General features: G+C 40.5%; 2 protein-coding genes across 3 annotated transcripts; both read left to right on the top strand.

Annotated features, from left to right (window-relative positions):
• Window positions 1-332: 332 nt before the first annotated feature.
• Window positions 333-19609, top strand: LOC148958061 (uncharacterized). Of its 2 annotated transcripts, XR_016144834.1 has the most exons (7): window positions 333-492; window positions 6105-6278; window positions 7015-7179; window positions 7613-8047; window positions 8588-8912; window positions 9259-9603; window positions 19547-19609. XR_016144834.1 is itself a non-coding variant. In XM_065195164.2 (6 exons), exons 2-6 carry the CDS (start codon window positions 6116-6118, stop codon window positions 9521-9523), a joined length of 1353 nt encoding a protein of 450 aa, XP_065051236.2. In that variant the 5' UTR covers window positions 333-492; window positions 6105-6115; the 3' UTR covers window positions 9524-9677. The 2 variants fall into 2 exon arrangements, 1 of the variants encoding a protein (XP_065051236.2); XM_065195164.2 differs by lacking the exon at window positions 19547-19609 and having other exon boundaries at window positions 9259-9677.
• LOC135680925 (uncharacterized) lies at window positions 15781-19609 on the top strand. The gene is made up of 5 exons (XM_089113572.1): window positions 15781-16076; window positions 16988-17152; window positions 17574-18008; window positions 18550-18874; window positions 19224-19609. Exons 1-5 carry the CDS (start codon window positions 15914-15916, stop codon window positions 19486-19488), a joined length of 1353 nt encoding a protein of 450 aa, XP_088969698.1. The 5' UTR covers window positions 15781-15913; the 3' UTR covers window positions 19489-19609.
• Window positions 19610-20139: the final 530 nt, after the last annotated feature.

Below are 20139 nucleotides of genomic sequence, written 5' to 3' on the forward strand. Positions count from 1 at the left end.
GTAAGAGCTTGTGGATCGTACCCATATCGTACCTAAAAGGTCCGGATCTTTTGGATCCGTTCTTTTTTCTCTCGTGGAAACGGGGCCTAAAAACCAGCTTTCGAGATAAAAGACTACAAAGAATGTTTAGGAATCAAATCCACAAAATTTCAAATACTTTTGATGCCAATTCGGACAACATTTAGTCACTAGTTAACACCGCATCTATATGTAGACATGGGCCTGTGGCAAATTTTTGACCCAATTTCTCGCCCCAGTATCTTTATGCAAACTAAGCGCGGATATCGAAAAGGATTATTGCTATTTACAATAGGTGCATTGTTTTGATACTGCAACTATTGTCAGTGGATATGGCAAAAGGCAAGTGGCAACCCACAAAGGCCTCTTTCGCTACCAGTTTGGCATTGGAGCAGTAGGTGGCAGGCTTCTCACGAAACGAGTGACATCAAGCGAAATAGACAAAGTACCATCACATACACTAAGAGAAACAAGGTTCGCAATTTCATTAATAAATCTTTGATAAATTGATAAGTTTTCGTAATTTGTAAAAGTTGAAAACTACCGATCTGCTTCTAAAACGTATCAGATTCCTAAAACACGTCTCCGTGCACATAGAAGCAATTGAAGCAATGTGGCTTGATAATAAAGGAGGGCCACGATAGCAGGCTGCTTCTAAAACGTATCAGATTCCTAAAACACGTCTCCGTGCACATAGAAGCAATTGAAGCAATATGGCTTGATAATAAAGGAGTGGCCACGATTGCAGGCTGCTTCTAAAACGTATCAGATTTCTAAAACACGTCTCCGTGCACATAGAAGCAATCGAAGCAATGTGGCTTGATAATAAAGGAGGGCCACGATAGCAGGCTGCTTCTAAAACGTATCAGATTCCTAAAACACGTCTCCGTGCATATAGAAGCAATCGAAGTAATATGGCTTGATAAGAAAGGAGAGGCCACGATAGCAGGCTGCTTCTAAAACGTATCGGATTTCTAAAACACGTCTCTGTCCAACAGTGGCGGACTGGCTACCCTTTAACCCACCGGGAAAAGCAAGCAAAAGGACGCCATTAGGTGTTAAAGTTGCTTATTTTTGGGGCTTGTAAAACGGGCCCGGAAAAATTTTGCCATATTACATCATTAAAATCCTTTGCAATTGAAAACACCCTATTTAGAATGTCGAAACAATTGGCATTGGCATGAAGAAGACTCTCTGTCAAATTGACTGTATTTGAAACGTCTACAAGGCTGGTCAAATTTGTAGGTATCAAGTGACGTATTGTTCTCAATGCATGAAATGTTATTAAATGATAGATTTTGAAAGTTGGACTAAAACTCAAAGCCCGTTTTCAGTTAGCGAGACACTCCCTTCCAAGACTATATAAAGAAAGCAGCTTCTCTGGCCTAGAAGACGAGATTATTTTCGATTAAACTCGATCTGAAAATCTTTAAAATTTGACGAAATATATGACTTCGTTCTCATCAAACGGTAACATAAAATTTTTTGAAAGTTTTGCAGCATATCATTGAGAAATGTAAAGGGGTGCCTCAGCACCTGCTAGCCTAATGACTATGTTGCTCCTGCTTCCATGCTACAGTTACATATCATTTACAAAAGATATGATTCCAGCTCATCAGCGTGCGGAAATATGATCAGGTATTGATCTGATCATGTGCTCAAAACCGTAGACTTGTCTGAAAGATATCTGATAACATATCTTGGACAAATGGATTTTGAGAGATCTTGCTGCCATCCTTTTTGCGCAAATTGATGATTTTGCAAATTGATAGGCTCCCTCTCTATGAGAAACTGTGCGTAGAAATGGTAAAAGAATAAAAAATTTCTTAAGAAAAGGCACAGTTACTTCCCGGGACAAAAATTTGAAGAAAGATTGGAAAATTTTTTTAGCTAGTTGTAAATTTGAAACCAGTTTTTTCAAAACAGCAGGTTTAACTTTCCATTAAGTTTTCTAGAAGGTTCTTACATAAGGGTATCAATCTTCAGCAAATTCTGTATGTTTTTTTTAAAAAATGGCCAAGATTTTGGATATCAAGTTAGTGATAATTTCTTTTGGTACAAAACTCCTGGTTTTAGCGTACAAAAAGCAGGATGCCTGTGAGTTGTTAGTTGAATTGCAAAACATAATAGCTTGCCACGGACAGGAAGTATTGTCCTCTATCATTCTTAGAGCAGTTTTCACTATCAAGGGATAGTTGATGGCCCAAAGAAAAAAGGACTACATATTCAAGAGAGACAACACAAGGAATATGCACATATTACGGCAATATTTGAAAAAACCCCTTCTCCCTAAACAACTATTTTAACAAACTTTAACAAATAGCCAAAATAACCGTAATAGCCACAACGTTTGTGTAAATCCCCCCTCCCCATCTTTGATTACATAAGATGTGAACGTTCCCATACCCAGTAGCCAACACATCGATAGTTTTATCCAGTTACAGCCATTCTGATTAGAAAGAACACATGGTAGTGCTCAGCTAATTTTTTTTCAAAGCGCGGGCCCTCAGTTATTGGAAATCAGGCACTAGGATTAATTTGCATTAGCCATAAGTCAATATGGTTAGTCAGAAGTCATTGGTTTCACAAAATTATTAGTCATCAGTAAATTGGCAAATAGTCTGCTAGTTAACTAGTGAAAATCCCTACTACCCCCTCAACAGAAATCGAATTAATTAAAATATTGTGCACTTGCTTGAAAAAATAACAAGTTAACCAAATTACAAGACGTTTTATACTCTGAGGAGTTTCAGACAAAAAAGCTTCTAGTATGTTTGAGAAAATTGTTTAAGTCATTTTCAAAGCAAAATATGTTCTTTACAAGGTTTTCAGAAAATCTTGCAGAATTTGCAGATTGGGAAACTTTGCTATCAGTCTTAATATTGCTCAACTTAAAGGTGAAGCTAAACTTTTTATGCAAACGTACTTTGGGCAATTGATGATTGTAATCAATTTTAGTTCTCTGCGAAGATTAGTTGCCTTTTGAAAGTTTTCATGTTTTTGAAAAAAATAACTTGGGGCAGAGGGCGCACTGGGAAATTTCCCCGTGGGCCAGTCCGCTTTTGCCGTACACATAGAAGCAATCGAAGCAATATGGCTTGATAATAAAGGAGGGCCACGATAGCAGGCTGCTTCTAAAACGTATCAGATTCCTAAAACACGTCTCCGTGCACATAGAAGCAATTGAAGCAATATGGCTTGATAATAAAGGAGAGGCCACGATAGCAGGCTGCTTCTAAAACGTATAAGATTCCTAAAACACGTCTCCGTGCACATAGAAGCAATTGAAGCAATATGGCTTGATAATAAAGGAGAGGCCACGATAGCAGGCTGCTTCTAAAACGTATAAGATTCCTAAAACACGTCTCCGTGCACATAGAAGCAATTGAAGCAATATGGCTTGATAATAAAGGAGAGGCCACGATAGCAGGCTGCTTCTAAAACGTATAAGATTCCTAAAACACGTCTCCGTACACATAGAAGCAATCGAAGCAATATGGCTTGATAATAAAGGAGAGGCCACGATAGCAGGCTGCTTCTAAAACGTATAAGATTCCTAAAACACGTCTCCGTGCACATAGAAGCAATTGAAGCAATATGGCTTGATAATAAAGGAGAGGCCACGATAGCAGGCTGCTTCTAAAACGTATAAGATTCCTAAAACACGTCTCCGTGCACATAGAAGCAATCGAAGCAATATGGCTTGATAAGAAAGGAAAGGCCACGATAGCAGGCTGCTTCTAAAACGTATAAGATTCCTAAAACACGTCTCCGTGCACATAGAAGCAATCGAAGTAATATGGCTTGATAAGAAAGGAAAGGCCACGATAGCAGGCTGCTTCTAAAACGTATCAGATTCCTAAAACACGTCTCCGTGCACATAGAAGCAATCGAAGCAATATGGCTTGATAATAAAGGAGGGCCACGATAGCAGGCTGCTTCTAAAACGTATCAGATTCCTAAAACACGTCTCCGTGCACATAGAAGCAATCGAAGTAATATGGCTTGATAATAAAGGAGGGCCACGATAGCAGGCTGCTTCTAAAACGTATCAGATTCCTAAAACACGTCTCCGTGCACATAGAAGCAATTGAAGCAATATGGCTTGATAATAAAGGAGAGGCCACGATAGCTGGCTGCTTCTAAAACGTATAAGATTCCTAAAACACGTCTCCGTCCACATAGAAGCAATCGAAGCAATATGGCTTGATAATAAAGGAGAGGTCACGATAGCAGGCTGCTCGACGGACTCCAGAGAAAATATTGCAGCGAAAAATCGATAAAATAGTAGAGCACCGCAACGTGACGAGAATAAACAACAACAAAGTTACAAATCAGTGATAAGATACCGTTATAGTTGTTGATCGATAGAAACAGGGAGAGAGATAGAGAGAGATTTTTGAAAGAGCAAGGTTGTGATGAAAAAGCAAATTATCTTTTGCATGAAGAAGCTGGAAATCGCTTTTTTAAGCATGCTTGACATACAAAGCTAGAATTCTGTTCTGTGCTTAATTGGTCCTTTCAAAGTCAAAATGTAGACGGGATAGATTTGTCCCGGGGGTACTCCCAATATGGCCTAACAAGGGGGTCCAGTCAGGGTCAAAGAGGGTCAAAGCTAAAATGTTAAAAATTACCCTCAAATGGTAGTCTTTTTAAAAATAAACCTCAAATGGTAGCATAAAAACCAAAATTATGCCTTTGGAACCACCCTTTCTTTGTGCTCGCCTGGTCCTACTTTGACAAATTCTTTCGCCATTAACTGTTGTTGATTCTGGAAAGATCGAATCTTGTTCATAACCTATAACAAATTGCAAACTAAACTAAGCCGTTGTGTTATTTTCGAAACAGGGCCATTTGGAAAGACCCTAAAATCAACTGGACCCCCCTGTCAGGCCTTAATGGGAGTCCCCCCCCTTGGGAGATTTGTAATAATAATAATAATAATGATAATATAATATATCTCGCCAAATCTCCGTTTCGGAGCAATTACTATAGAACAATCACAGAATTGCCAGGAAAGACGTCGACTGCAGTATAGTACCACAGGCTAATTTTCACTTACTTGATTTCAAAAGCGATGCATGTATAGAAACGTAAGATAATGACGGCCTGCACTCTTTTTTATAAGAACAATTTTATAAGAGTACGAGCCTCAAAACAGGTCAAAAAACGTTAAGAACAAATTAAGAACAAGCTGTGGCTGAGCTACTGCTAAATGTAATTTTGAACAATTTTCATCTCAAAAACGAGTTCTTTGCCATCTAGGGCTTCTTTTTCGGCAAATTGTCTGCAAATAAAAGTTGTCTCACTCACTTTGTTGGCAAACACCTCCCTAGAGCACGATAGCTAGGAATTGCACTGCTTACACCCTAATAATTTAAGAGAAAATTAAGAACAATCCAGCCTCAGATTTTGAAAAACTAAGAACAGCCAGCCTGAACATCAGTTTACTAGTTCTTACTTAGAAAAGAGTGTATTGGCCTGGGCCTTAAGCCCCAATTATCCGATACCATATTCATATCACATCGGAATACCGTTCATGTACTGAAAAGGGATGCAATGGAGTCACTCGTGTAAATGCATGAGCTCTCGGCTGCATAACCTCTCAGGTACGCCTCCGTAATATATAATTGGGCGCAATCCAATGATCTGGCATCACTCCATTCACCAAGCTGCTACCCTGGATACCCAGGGTACCAATCTGCAAAATGGACTACAAAATGATTTAGGAGGCATTTCTTGAGACAGTAATTTCCTATATTTTAATTATCTTCCAAGATCCACTATCTTCGAAATATAATGTGAGAAGAAGACAAAGAAATATAAATCATAAAATGCCTTGCTCTTAAATAATGAAACGCAACTAAATATGTATTCCTTCTTCCTGCATAAAAAGGGTAAGAGACGATTTTGGAAAAGCCTGGACGATGTGTCGATTGGTGGAAAAACGTTACACGTAGTTTTGAAATGTAATATTTGTCTAAAGAAGGAGGTCAGGCGAAACATCGCTTTCCTGGTTTTGATTGGTTTTGAGATCCCACGACGTTAAAAACGTACTTATAATTCTGATTTTTTTTCGACAACAGGGTCTGGTAAAATGGTTGGAAAACGCATTTGCTTAATCGGTGCAGGCCCGAGTGGAATGTCAGTTCTGTACCAAGCTGAAAAACTGCGAAAAGAAGGCAGAGATGTGCCAGAAATTGTTTGCTACGAGAAACAGTCAAACTGGGGCGGACTTTGGAATTATACATGGAGAACGGGTAAAGCTTTCTTCTTTTTTAAGTTACATCTTTATTGTTTTACGATTTATATTATTCGATGTTTTAAGATGTATGCTTCTTTTGTTTCAACCCCTCTGGATAGTCAAGTGTTTTATATTATTCGAGGGCAAGGATTGGGAAGGTGAATGTCAAATGATGACAAGATCAAAGAGTATTTGTTGAGCGTTACCCGAAGGTTAAAGATGTTGAATACGTTGATAAGGACTCTTCTAAGAAGCATTGAGATTCAGAACGAGGGTCCGGAGCGAAAGTGTACCGGATTCGCCCGTTTACACGGAATGTATCGGATCACTTTTCAAATCACCTTCACAGCGTAGTGATTTCACTCCGCAAAAGTGGTACCGGACGTATCGGATTGACGCGGGCCGTGTAAACGTAACCCCTATCCGATATGAAAAGTAATCCGATACGTGAGTAATCCGGTATCGTGTAAACTCAGCCTGAAGCAACATGACGGAACCTTGGGAAGATCAGCTGAAAGTTGACAAATCCAGTATGGAGCGGCAAAAGAGTCAAAAATATTTTGTCAGGGCAAAAGCATCCCGGAGGTCTACCAGATGCCGCTTTGAGCTATAGGGGGCGCCTCGTTTTCATCTCGTTGTCTTCTATTACGTCCTGATTGCTACTCCATGACGTCATGACGCCCTTGCGTTTCTACGTGGTGTTTACAAAGCCACGCTTTAATTACCTTTACTATCTAATTTATATTTATCAGGTCTTGACGAATATGGTGAACCAGTCCACAGTAGCATGTACCGTCATCTATGGTCAAATGGGCCTAAGGAAACCATTGAATTACCCGATTACACATACGAGGATCACTATGGCAAACCAATCGCGTCCTTTCCATCAAGGGAAGTCCTTTTTGACTACATTCAAGGTGCGTGTTTATACTTTCGCTATCAATAGCAGGCCTAGCCATAAGACCTTTAGCAGGGGAATAGTAAACAGCTCTTCTAGTAACTTCCAGGTGAGCTATTTGTAGATTAATAAGAATAGAAACGAAGAAAAAATTTATTTCAAGGAAAGCTATTTTTTTTCTAGAGCAGTTTAGGAGGGCAATCTGTAGCTCTCCTCCAGCATTTGAGGAGACGCGTGTATATCTCTAACCCTCTCTTCCTTTTCTCACTGCAGACATTGCTGGTTTATATACTTGTGTCGTTGGTGAATTTCGATGCATAAAAAGCATATTTTTAGATGGTTTGTTTAAATACCGACCACGTCAACCTCGTGCCTCCAAGTGGAACATCAAAGTTGATATTATAATAGGAAACACAGTTTATAATCAAAAAAATTGTTCACTTTCATTGCAGGTCGCTGGAAGAAAGAGGAAAGTCTCCGTAAATGCATACTGTTCAACCATGTTGTCCGCAACGTTGACTACAATGACTCCACAGACAAATTCACAGTCGTTGCAAATAACTTAAAAGAGGACAAACTTTTGCCTCCGGAAGTCTTTGATTACGTCGTTGTTGCCTCAGGCCATTTCTCCACCCCAAATGTGCCATCTTTTCCAGGGATAGAAACCTTCCCTGGAAATGTGTTGCACGCACACGATTTCAGAGATGCCGAAGCATATAGAAACAAACGATTGCTGATGATTGGGTCGTCATATTCAGCAGAAGACATTGCCTTGCAATGTGCTAAATATGGTGCTTCGTCAATTGTGTGCACGTGGCGAACAAAGCCAATGGGATTCAAATGGCCTTCTACAATCACAGAAAGACCTATTTTGACAAGAATTGAAGGTAAGTGGTGTTTTAGTGCTTGACTGTTTGCAAAGCCTCGTTAACATGGTTATTCCAGTGACCTTTGTACGATATAATAACGTATTGACCACAGCAAGTTTTTTCACGGCAAAAATTGCCCAGTACAGTTTCATCCAGTGAAGTTCTGTCTTTTGTAGTTTAAACCATTACAGTTTTATCCACTGCAGTTTTTTTCACTGGAGTTTTTTGTCTTCTACAAATTTGCCCAGTAGAGTTTTACCTACTGCAGTTTTGTCCTCTGCAGCTAAATCCACTGCAGTTTTTGTCCACTGCAGTTTTGCCCACTGCAAGTTTGCCCAACACAGTGCAGTTTTGCACATTGCTGTTTTGTTCATTGCGGTTTTATCCACTGCTGTTTTGTCCACTGCAAATTTTTGTCCACTGCAGCTTTTTGTCCTCTGAAGTTTTGACCCCTGCAATGTTGTCTACTGCAGCTTTGCCCCCTGCAGCTTTGTCCGCTGTAGTTTTGTCCACCACAGCTTAGGCCACTTGGAAAGATAACTCCACCTTTCCTTTTAGGCTCAACCTGTTATTTTAACGATGGCAGTCGATTTGAACCCGATGTTATCATGTTTTGCACTGGATATTTGATCACCTATCCTTTTCTTGCGGAAAATCTTAGACTGCGTGGAAGAAACATACTTTTTCCAGAGAATCTATATAAGAACACTCTTTGGACTGAAGGAGGAAACAAAAAGTTGTTTTACATTGGTGCTCAAGATCAATATTACACTTTCTCCATGTTTGATGCACAAGCTTTGTGGGCTGTCAAGTTTATTCTTGGGGATATACAAGCACCAGATTGTGAGGAAATGAGAGCTGTCTTGAAACATTGGATTGAAAAGTAAGTTTATTCAAGCAAGGCCTTTAACCTCGCTTTCTTGGCCGTTTCTTATCCAATTCAATACAACGTAGAGTAAACACGATTTCAAACGTGAACTTGACAACCCTTAACGTTTCCAAGACAAGCTGAGCGTTTCAAAGTTCGTTTGCTTTTTAACCCCATGCTTCTTTACAGTTTAAATTAATCCCTTTGTATAGTCCAGATTACTGTAGCCTCCGAGAAAACAATGTAGACGATCGAGTTAAGGAAGTTATATAGAGAATGCAAAAAAGCACGAGTTAACGAAAGTTCGACTTTTCGAGGGTTCAAGCTATCGGGATTATACTGTACAAAACTCATTTTTTAGGAACCAAAGCTTGAAAGACTGTCACGATGAGATAAATTTTCAAACAGAAATTCTGGTCGACCTTGCGAAAGAGAGTGGTTACGGCTATGATTTGGATTGCAGCGACATGTTTCACGAATGGGAGCACCAAAAACATGAGGACATTCTCACGTACAGAGACAAAAGTTTCGCAAGCAAATTCACTGGTACCCAGTCTCCTCTGCATCACTGCACATTCATGAAGGCCTTTGATGATTCGGTTGAGGCGTACCTCAAGAATATCTGAAGTGTCAAGAGTATGTTGGAGTGGTCATTGACATCTGATAGATTTGTTATAGTTTGCAGGAAAACATCTTGATTGTTAACCTTGATTCTTGCTTTATTTTAATGAAATTGAAATATGGCTTATGGAAAAAGTCATTAAACAAAGCTATTTTCAACATTTAGTTTTTTTCTTGTTCTGGGGAATGTGAGAATTAGACTGAATTGATTATTTGTTTTGCTACATCGAAAGTGGAGGGCATTTCATTTTTGAACTAACCATGAGTGAGACAGTATACAAAATTCATTAAAAGATGATGATACTTATGAATAAAAATAACCAGTAGAGCGCGTAGCAAGCTCAGGGCCAAGATTAACTAGCTTTTGCGACAATTGGCATAGCTTTACAAGCACTGAGCGTCTGTACATCGTAACAAAAGCAGATATCTAGCAGGCCTTGGCATAATGCCATATGGTTTTTACTGTTGTGCAATAGATTTGCGTGTCGTGTCACAGAAATGAACTTTTTCATGAGTTATTGGTCATAAAGTCTCATGAAGAACAACATGAATTAATTAAAAATGTGTAACTTTCAATTGAAGCTCAAGTACGCCGAAAAACCACCGTTATGCAAAGACTGTTCTCCTTTTCTATCAAGATACTGCTAGTGGCACTAGAGAAAGTAGTTCTACAGATAGTACATTCGTCGTGAGCCGAAGAAGCCTTTTTATGATTCACGTTCTATCTGTTTTACTGTTTGATAAAGTAATCTACCAAAAATTACAATAATATTTTCGATGATGATTAATTGAAACTATGAGTTACCTAACAGTGAACCAAGCACCAGGGAGATAGCCATTGTTTCTTGTCATGATATAGAGTAATGATACAACAACAACAAGCAACACGAGAGTTCTATGAAGACTAAAAGAAACTAGATTAAAATTAAAAACTTGTTGAAGGTGGTATGACCGAGGCCTGGGCAAAATAAAAAGTATCCGAACCAGGAACCGCGCTGCCATTGGGGTAGTAGGGGCTATAGCACCCCCACTTTTATGCAATGATAGGCTACAAAAGTTTTTGCAAAGTTTATTCTAATGCAACTTTGGATAGTTTACTCCAATGTTGTAGCAGCTCTTCTTTACTGGCAACCTTTTCTGTTCATCTTCTAGGTGTTCTATTTTGAACAATTTTTTTGCGGTACAGAATTTGAAAATGGCTTTGAAAAAAGCAAACTCCTCAGAGCATAAAACGTCAGAATAGGTTCCGAATATTTTTCAAACGTGTTTTTTCGGAACCTATTCTGACGTTTTATGCTCTGAGGAGTGTCAGACGAAAAAGCTTTAAGTATGTTGTAAAATGTTTGCTTTTTTCAAAGCCGTGTTCTATTTTGTTTAATGATATGATGTATTTTCTAACTAGTGTTATATTGGTGTTTTATTGTCCTTCTATAGTTATTGATATCTTCTCTGAACCAGATTGTTTATAAAAATTCAGTAGAAATAAGCAAGTATTTTCTAAAAGGGGCGTTTTCCGGCCTTCCAGGGTGCGTGGCCTCAAAAATTTTCGGACACACCCATTTCAGCCCCTCCACTTTTTGGCTGGTGCGCGGTCCCTGATCTGAACATAGGCCCTTCTTTGAGCATGAGCACGGATCAAAAAGCTTATAAATGGACCTGGACCAAAGGCTGCCGATTTGTATAAATAGATTTAATACAGATGATGAAAAGGACAATGAGATCTTAATCAAATGACATTGATACCCGCTGCAACACCCTACCAGAATGTTCTTGCAAAATTTCCAGATATCATCCGTCCATGCTACAACGATGCTGCTGTCAAGCACCACATCACACATCACATCACCACCCGTGGTCCTTCTCCCGACCTCGACGTCTTCCTCCAGACAGCCTCAAAGTGGCAAAAGCCGAATTTGACCACATGCTTCAACTTGGTATCATCCGTCCTTCTTCTAGCAGCTGGTGTTCGCCACTTCACATGGTACCAAAGCCCACACCTGGTGACTGGCGTCCTTGTGGTGACTATCGGTCTCTCAACCGCATCACAGTTCCTGATCGCTATCCAATTCCTCACATCCAAGACTTTTCTACATCTCTTCATGGCAAAACAATCTTCTCCAAAATCGATTTCGTCAAAGCCTACCATCAGATTCCTGTCCATCCAGATGATATTCCAAAAACCGCCATTTCAACTCCATTTGGTTTGTTTGAATTCACCCGTATGCCTTTTGGTCTGCGAAACGCTGCTCAAACATTCCAACGATTCATCGACGAAGTCCTCCGAGGCCTTGATTTCGTGTATGCTTACATCGACGACCTCCTGATTGCCAGCCATTCCAAAGATGAGCATCTTCAACATCTGGAACTACTCTTCAAACGACTCTCCGAGTTCCGCATCGCAATTAATCCTGCCAAATGCACGATTGCAGTTTCTTCTCTTGACTTTCTTTGACGCCACTTTCGCCATTACCTTGAGGGACGCGAATTTTATGTTTTGACATACCGTTGACCCATGCCTTATCATCTTCACCAGATCGCTACTCACCACGAGAAACCCGTCACCTGCATTATGTCTCTCAATTCACGAATGACATTCGCCATATCAAGGGGTCCAACAATCCAGTAGCTGATGCTTTATCCCGCATGGACATCAACGCTATCCACTGCAGTACCTCAATTGACTTCAACCTCCTCGCCAAAGCCCAACAAGAATATCCAGAGCAACCATCCCTGCACACTACGTCATCTCTTTGTCTCAAAGATGTCCCATTACCATTTTCCTCTGGTAAAATACTCTGCCACACTTCCACCACTACACCAAGACCATACGTCCCACCATCCTACCGCCGACTTGTCTTCGACAACCTCCATTCTTTGTCGCACCCAGGAATCCGTGCCACACAACATCTGGTCACCGAACGTTTTGTCTGGCCCGGCATCAACAAGGACATTCGTGAGGGGACCCGTTCCTGTCAAAAGTGCCAACAAGCAAAAATTCATCGCCATACCACCTCTCCACTCGGAACTCTTCTCAAACCTGATGCACGCTTTGACCACCTCGACATCGACATCGTTGGCCCACTTCCACCGTCAAGGATACAGATATCTGCTCACCATCATTGATCGCTTCACTCGCTGGCCACAAGTCATTCCACTCAGCGATATAACCGCCGAATCAATTGCTTGTGCCTTCATCTCCAATTGGATTTATTCCTTTGGTGTTCCATCTACCATCACAACGGACCGTGGTGCCCAATTCGAATCTTCGCTCTTCACCCAAATCACATCGCTCCTGGGAATCAAACGCATTCGCACCATGGCCTACCATCCCTGTACAAATGGCATGATCGAACGCTTCCATCGCCAGCTCAAATCTTCCATCAAAGCCTATCCTGACTCTTCCCGGTGGACAGAAATCCTCCCATTCGTTCTACTCAGCATTCGCAATACCGTCAAAGCAGACATCGATTGCACCCCCTCGCAACTCGTTTTTGGCACATCTCTCCGTTTACCAGGACAGTTAATCACTCCAGACACCTCCTCGCCTGCCTTTGACCCAACAAGCTATGCCGACCGTCTTCAATCCGCCATGCAAACACTCAAACCAACCTCACCACGTCCTCAAATCACCAAGTCGTACCTTCCTCAAGCTCTACATAACTGCACCCATGTCTTCATCCGTACCGATGCTGTCCGCAAACCACTCGAGCCTCCGTACACTGGACCATTCAAAATCCTGCGTCGCCACACAAAACACTTCACCATTCTCATGCATGGAAAAGAACAAACTATCAGCATCGACCGTCTCAAACCAGCATACCTGGACACCGACCTACTTCCCTCACCTGCAGTTCCAACAGCACCAACATCATCCTCTATTCTACCTGTTCCAGCTACCACTCCAGGCCGAACAACTCGCTCCGGTAGAAGAGTCCATTTTCCGGACAAACTTTAATATTGACTCGCTACTGGTTACAATTCGAACAATACAAGTCGAACATTTGAACATTTTCGCAATTTTTATATTAATTCAATTTTTTTATCGAATGCTTCTCCTCGCTTGCATTCTAGGGGGGGGAGCTATGTAGCGACCATTGTTAAACGTTTTCATGTTTCCCATTGTAATCATGTCATTAACACTTTCCATTGTCTTCTTAATGACAGTAACGTAATCAACAACACCTTTGTAGCGTCCACTCGTTTTATGTGTACACGCCCTGTATTGTAGTTAGTTAGTTTTCATCTCGCTGGAGAAAAGACGTAACAGAAAAACCAAGCTGATTTGTTTTCTTCGAGTCGATGGCCTAAGGCACGGTAAACAAAGATTGGTGAGATCGTTCATTACAACCCTTTTATTAATAGTTCGAATTTCATGCACAGCCACAATACGATTAATTTTGGATCAGTTATTGATTTAGGATCTGATTCATGATCGAATGAAGCCCCTTTCCTCAATAAAATGATTTCTTTCATATCCTTTTCTTTAACCTTGAGTGTTCCAGCCTACCCAAATCCCTTTGATTTTCTTCAACCTTCTCCCTAAAGCCTTGGCCAAACTGGGCAACATTGTCGGGCAACATTCTCAAATTCCTAATGTTGCTCAAATGTTGTCCAGTTTGGCCACCGTGTCGGCCGACAAATTCATCAAGAAATTTGTTGCTCGAATGTTTGAACATGCTCAAACATTTTTTGGCAACATTTGTTGCCCAGCTCTATGTTGTCCAGTTTGGCCACATTGTCGGGCAACAATTCACCTTAATTTCCCATCTGAAAAACCAACTTGCACAGTGATGTATTGCAAAACAGTATGCTCTACTCGATTCAAATAAAATGGCCTGTCAAAATTTAAGCTTTCAAGTTGATTGTACCGAATGGGAAGAAAACCATGGAGTAGAAGAATAGTTTAGGAAGAATAAAAAGTCTCGTCTCAAACAAGTCCAAATGCAAGCTCTTTGAAAAAACAAATCGGCCAAATGCTACCAGCGTGCTCGACCATAGAGTGCTAAGCAACAAAGGTGTTGTGATGTCAAAACAGCTTCCAGTAGCTGCAGCTTGCTTTCTATCTGCCATTATTATCCAAATTTTGGCTCAAATCAAATATGGCGCGGAAAATCACATATCAGATCATATTTGGCACGCTGTTTTGACAACATCATCAAAAGATGCTGCACGACAATGTTGCCCAGTTTGGCCACCATGTTTCGGCGACGAAAAAATTAACAAAATTTCGAGCAACTTTGTCGGGCAACAATGTTGTCCAGTTTGGCCAAGGCTTAAAGAGTTTCTTGCCTTCCAGCATATGCACAACAGAGCCTCTCCAAACCCTAGGAAACAATACCTTTCTTCTCAGTTTAATTTATGTACATATAGAAGCACTGGAAAACACCCTAGTGCTAAGCTATTATTAAAATTTGATGCTTTTTGCCATTTTTTCGCCGTTGGTTGGTTTTTTTTGTAGATGTATTAATTTACTTGCCCTGTGACCCCAGCCCCCCCCTCCCACACTTTTCTCGACGCTCTGCTGTGCCTGAAAATGTGGTTTGGATTGACCCGGTGTCGTTTTACTTGAATGAAAACGAAGTGGAGAAATCCGGGGTGATATGAATCGGGGTCATCCATAAAGTACGTACGCACTTAGAGGGAGGGGGGGAGTCGACCAAAAGTCGTACGCTTGCATACAAGGGGGGAGGGGGTGTAATTGGTATTTAGTAAGTACGCTTAAGAAATTCCTAAACGGGAAATTTGAGCCTGGAAAGCTTGCTCATTCATTGTTCATATGGCAGAGATCTTAATGGGAAGTTTGTTGCATATTTTCATCCTTCCTAGAATCTGCTCTGTTTGATGAACTTCCGATAAAAATTACGTAAAAGGCTTTGCCTGTTAAAAAGCTACGTACAATCGGCTCAATGTTTAAGAATCTACTTCGATACGCTTCACATATATTATAGCAAGGAATGGTCAATATGGACAAATCCCTGAATTTCCCACTCAATTAATTCCAATATACCTTGGAATGGCGGAAGGGGGGGGGGAGATATACGCAGTGTACGCAAAAACTGGGGGTATACGAAAAGCGTACATGTGCGTACAAAGGGGGAAGGGGGGTCAAAAAGTTGCTCTCAAACTGCGTAGGTACTTTATGGATGATCCCGTCCAGTATCGTATAACTGAGGCCTGAAATCCGCTACGCCACTGAACCACTTCTTGCTTGATGGTCCAGTTATTCACAATTGTAACAAAACCCCCCTGAAAGTTATAACAATTGAATGTAATATTTGTCTAAAGAAGGAGCTCAGGTGGACAACGTTTTCCTGGTTTTGCCTGGTTTTGAAATCCCACGACGTTAACAACGTACTTATAATTTTGATTTTTTTTCGACAACAGGGTCTGGTAAAATGGTTGGAAAACGCATTTGCTTAATCGGTGCAGGCCCGAGTGGAATGTCAGTTCTGTACCATGCTGAAAAACTGCGAAAAGAAGGCAGAGATGTGCCAGAAATTGTTTGCTACGAAAAACAGTCAAACTGGGGCGGACTTTGGAATTATACCTGGAGAACGGGTAAAGCTTTCTTCTTTTTTAAATTACATCTTTAATGTTTTAAGATTTGTATTATTCGATGTTTTAAAATTTGCATGCTTCTTTTGTTTCAACCCCTCTGCATAGTCAAGTGTTTTGTTTAGTAATCCAAAATTCCTGCGATTTCGTAAGCCTACCGAGGAGAAAAAGCTCTCGGGAAATAATTGATACTTTGTAATAAATTTTGAGTGATGGCAAAAAAGGAGAAACAGTAAGCAGAGGGAGGAAGCAGAAGTTGAATTGCAGCTTGAGTCGGAAAAGGCATCTGCTTTTTCGAGGGCAAGGATTGGGAAGGTGAATGTCAAATGATGACAAGATCAAAGAGTATTTGTTGAGCGTTACCCGAAGGTTAAAGATGTTGAATACGTTGATAAGGACTCTTCTAAGAAGCATTGAGATTCAGAACGAGGGTCTGGAGCGAAAGTGTACCGGATTCCCCCGTTTACACGGAATGTATCGGATCACTTTTCAAATCACCTTCACAGCGTAGTGATTTCACTCCGCAAAAGTGGTATCGGACGTATCGGATTGATGCGGGCCGTGTAAACGCAACCCCTATCCGATATGAAAAGTAATCCGATACGTGAGTAATCCGGTATCGTGTAAACTCAGCCTGAAGCAACATGACGGAACCTTGGGAAGATCAGGTGAAAGTTGACAAATCCAGTATAGAGCGGCAAAAGAGTCAAAAATATTTTGTCAGGGCAGTAGCATCCCGGAGGTCTGCCACACCAGGTGCCGTTTTGAGCTATAGAGGGCGCCTCATTTTCATCTCGTTGTCTTCTATTACGTCCTGATTGCTACTCCATGACGTCATGACGCCCTTGCGTTTCTACGTGTTGTTTTCAAAGCCACGCATTAATTACCTTTACTATATAATTTATATTTATCAGGTCTTGAAGAATATGGTGAACCAGTTCACAGTAGCATGTACCGCCATCTATGGTCAAATGGGCCTAAGGAAGCGGTTGAATTACCCGACTACACATTCGAGGATCACTATGGCAAACCAATCGCGTCCTTTCCATCAAGGGAAGTCCTTTTTGACTACTTAAAAGGTGCGTGTTTATACTTCCGTTATCAAAAGCAGGCCTGCCCATAAGACGTTTAGAAGGGGAACAGTAAACATCTCTTCTAGTAACTTTCAGGTGAGCTATTTGTAGATTAATAAGAATAGAAACAAAGAAAAAATTGATTTCAAGGACAGCTATTTTCTTTTTATAGCAGTTTAGGAGGGCAATCTGTAGCTCTCCTCCAGCACTTGAGGGGACGCGTGTATATCTTCCTTTTCTCACTGCAGACATTCTTGATTTATGTACTTGTATCATTGATGAATTTTGATACATAAAAAACATATTTTTAGATGGTTTGTTTAAATACCGACCACGTCAACCTCGTGCCTCTAAGTGGAACATCAAAGTTAATATTATAAAAGGAAACACAGTTTATAATTTAAAAAATCGTTCACTTTCAATGCAGGTCGCTGGAAAAAAGAGGAAAGTCTCCGTAAATGCATACTGTTCAACCATGTTGTCCGCAACGTTGACTACAATGACTCCACAGACAACTTCACAGTCGTTGCAAAGAACTTAAAAGAGGACAAACTTTTGCCTCCGGAAGTCTATGATTACGTCGTTGTTGCCTCAGGCCATTTCTCCACCCCAAATGTGCCATCCTTTCCAGGGATAGAAACCTTCCCTGGAATTGTGCTGCATGCACACGATTTCAGAGATGCCGAAGCATATAGAAGTAAACGATTGCTTATGATTGGGTCGTCATATTCTGCAGAAGACCTTGCCTTGCAATGTGCTAAATATGGTGCTTCGTCAATTGTGTGCACTTGGCGAACAAAGCCAATGGGATTCAAATGGCCTTCTACAATCACGGAAAGACCTCTTTTGACAAGAATTGAAGGTAAGTGATGTTTTATTGCTTGACCGTTTGCAAAGCCTCGTTAACATGGTTATTCCAGTGACCTTTGTACGATATAATAACGTATTGACCACAGCAAGTTTTGTCCACGGCAAAAATTGCCCAGTACAGTTTAATCCAGTGAAGTTCTGTCTTTTGTAGTTTAAACCATTACAGTTTTATCCACTGCAGTTTTTTTCACTGGAGTTTTTTGTCTTCTACAAATTTGCCCAGAAGAGTTTTACCTACTGCAGTTTTGTCCTCTGCAGCTAAATACACTGCAATTTTTGTCCACTGCAGTTTTGCCCACTGAAAATTTGCCCAACACAGTGCAGTTTTGCACATTGCTGTTTTGTCCATTGCGGTTTTATCCACTGCTGTTTTGACCACTGCAAATTTTTGTCCACTGCAGCTTTTTGTCCTCTGAAGTTTTGACCCCTGCAATGTTGTCTACTGCAGCTTTGCCCCCTGCAGCTTTGTCCGCTGTAGTTTTGTCCACCACAGTTTAGGCCGCTTGGAAAGATAACTCCACCTTTCCTTTTAGGCTCAACCTGTTATTTTAACGATGGCAGTCGATTTGAACCCGATGTTATCATGTTTTGCACTGGATATTTGATCACCTATCCTTTTCTTGCGGAAAATCTTAGACTGCGTGGAAGAAACATACTTTTTCCAGAGACTCTATATAAGAACACTCTTTGGACTGAAGGAGGAAACAAAAAGTTGTTTTACATTGGTGCTCAAGATCAATATTACACTTTCTCCATGTTTGATGCACAAGCTTTGTGGGCTGTCAAGTTTATTCTTGGGGACATACAAGCACCAGATTGTGAAGAAATGAGAGCTGTCTTGAAACATTGGATTGAAAAGTAAGTTTATTCAAGCAAGGCCTTTAGCCTCGCTTTCTTGGCCGTTTCTTATCCAATTCAATACAACGTAGAGTAAAAACGATTTCAAACGTGAACTTGACAACCCTTAACATTTCCAAGACAAGCTGAGCGTTTCAAAGTTCGTTTGCTTTTTAACCCCATGCTTCTTTACAGTTTAAACTACTCCCTTTGTATAATCCAGATTACTGTAGCCTCCGAGAAAACAATGAAAACGGATCGAGTTAAGGAAGTTCTTTGAGGAGAATGCAAAATAGCACGAGTTAACGAAAGTTCGACTTATCGAGGGTTCAAGCTATCGGGATTATACTGTACTAAACTCATTTTTTAGGAACCAAAGCTTGAAAGACTGTCACGATGAGATAAATTTTCAAACAGAAATTCTGGTCGACCTTGCGAAAGAGAGTGGTTACGGCTATGATTTGGATTGCAGCGACATGTTTCACGAATGGGAGCACCAAAAACATGAGGACATTCTCACGTACAGAGACAAAAGTTTCGCAAGCAAATTCACTGGTACCCAGTCTCCTCTGCATCACTGCACATTCATGAAGGCCTTTGATGATTCGGTTGAGGCGTACCTCAAGAATATCTGAAGTGTCAAGAGTATGTTGGAGTGGTCATTGACATCTGAAAAACATCTTGATTGTTAACCTTGATTCTTGTTTTATTTTAATGAAATTGAAATATGGCTTATGGAGAAAGTCAATAAAGCTATTTTCAACATTTGGTTTTTTTCTTGTTCTGGGGAATGTGAGAATTAGACTGAATTGATTATTTGTTTTGCTACATCGGAAGTGGAGGGCATTTCATTTTTGAACTAACCATGAGTGAGACAGTATACAAAATTGATTAAAAAATGATGATACTTATGAATAAAAACAACCAGTAGAGCGCGTAGCAAGCTCAGGGCCAAGAGTAACTAGCTTTTGCGACAAATGGCATAACTTTGCAAGCACTGAGCGTCTGTACATCGTAACAAAAGCAGATATCTAGCAGGCCTTGGCATAATGCCATATGGTTTTTTTCTGTTGTGCAATAGATTTGCTAAGTGTCACGTCACAGAAATGAACTTTTTCATGAGTTATTGGTCATAAAGTCTCACGAAGAACAACATGAATTAATTGAAAATGTGTAACTTTCAATTGAAGCTCAAATACGCAGAAAAACCACCGTTATGCAAAGACTGTTCTCCTTTTCTATCAAGATACTGCTAGTGGCACTAGAGAAAGTAGTTATACAGATAG

Source organism: Rhopilema esculentum, chromosome 18, assembly GCF_057945365.1.
Source record: "Rhopilema esculentum isolate cy_ngs chromosome 18, ASM5794536v1, whole genome shotgun sequence".
Classification (NCBI taxonomy): Eukaryota; Metazoa; Cnidaria; class Scyphozoa; order Rhizostomeae; family Rhizostomatidae; genus Rhopilema; species Rhopilema esculentum.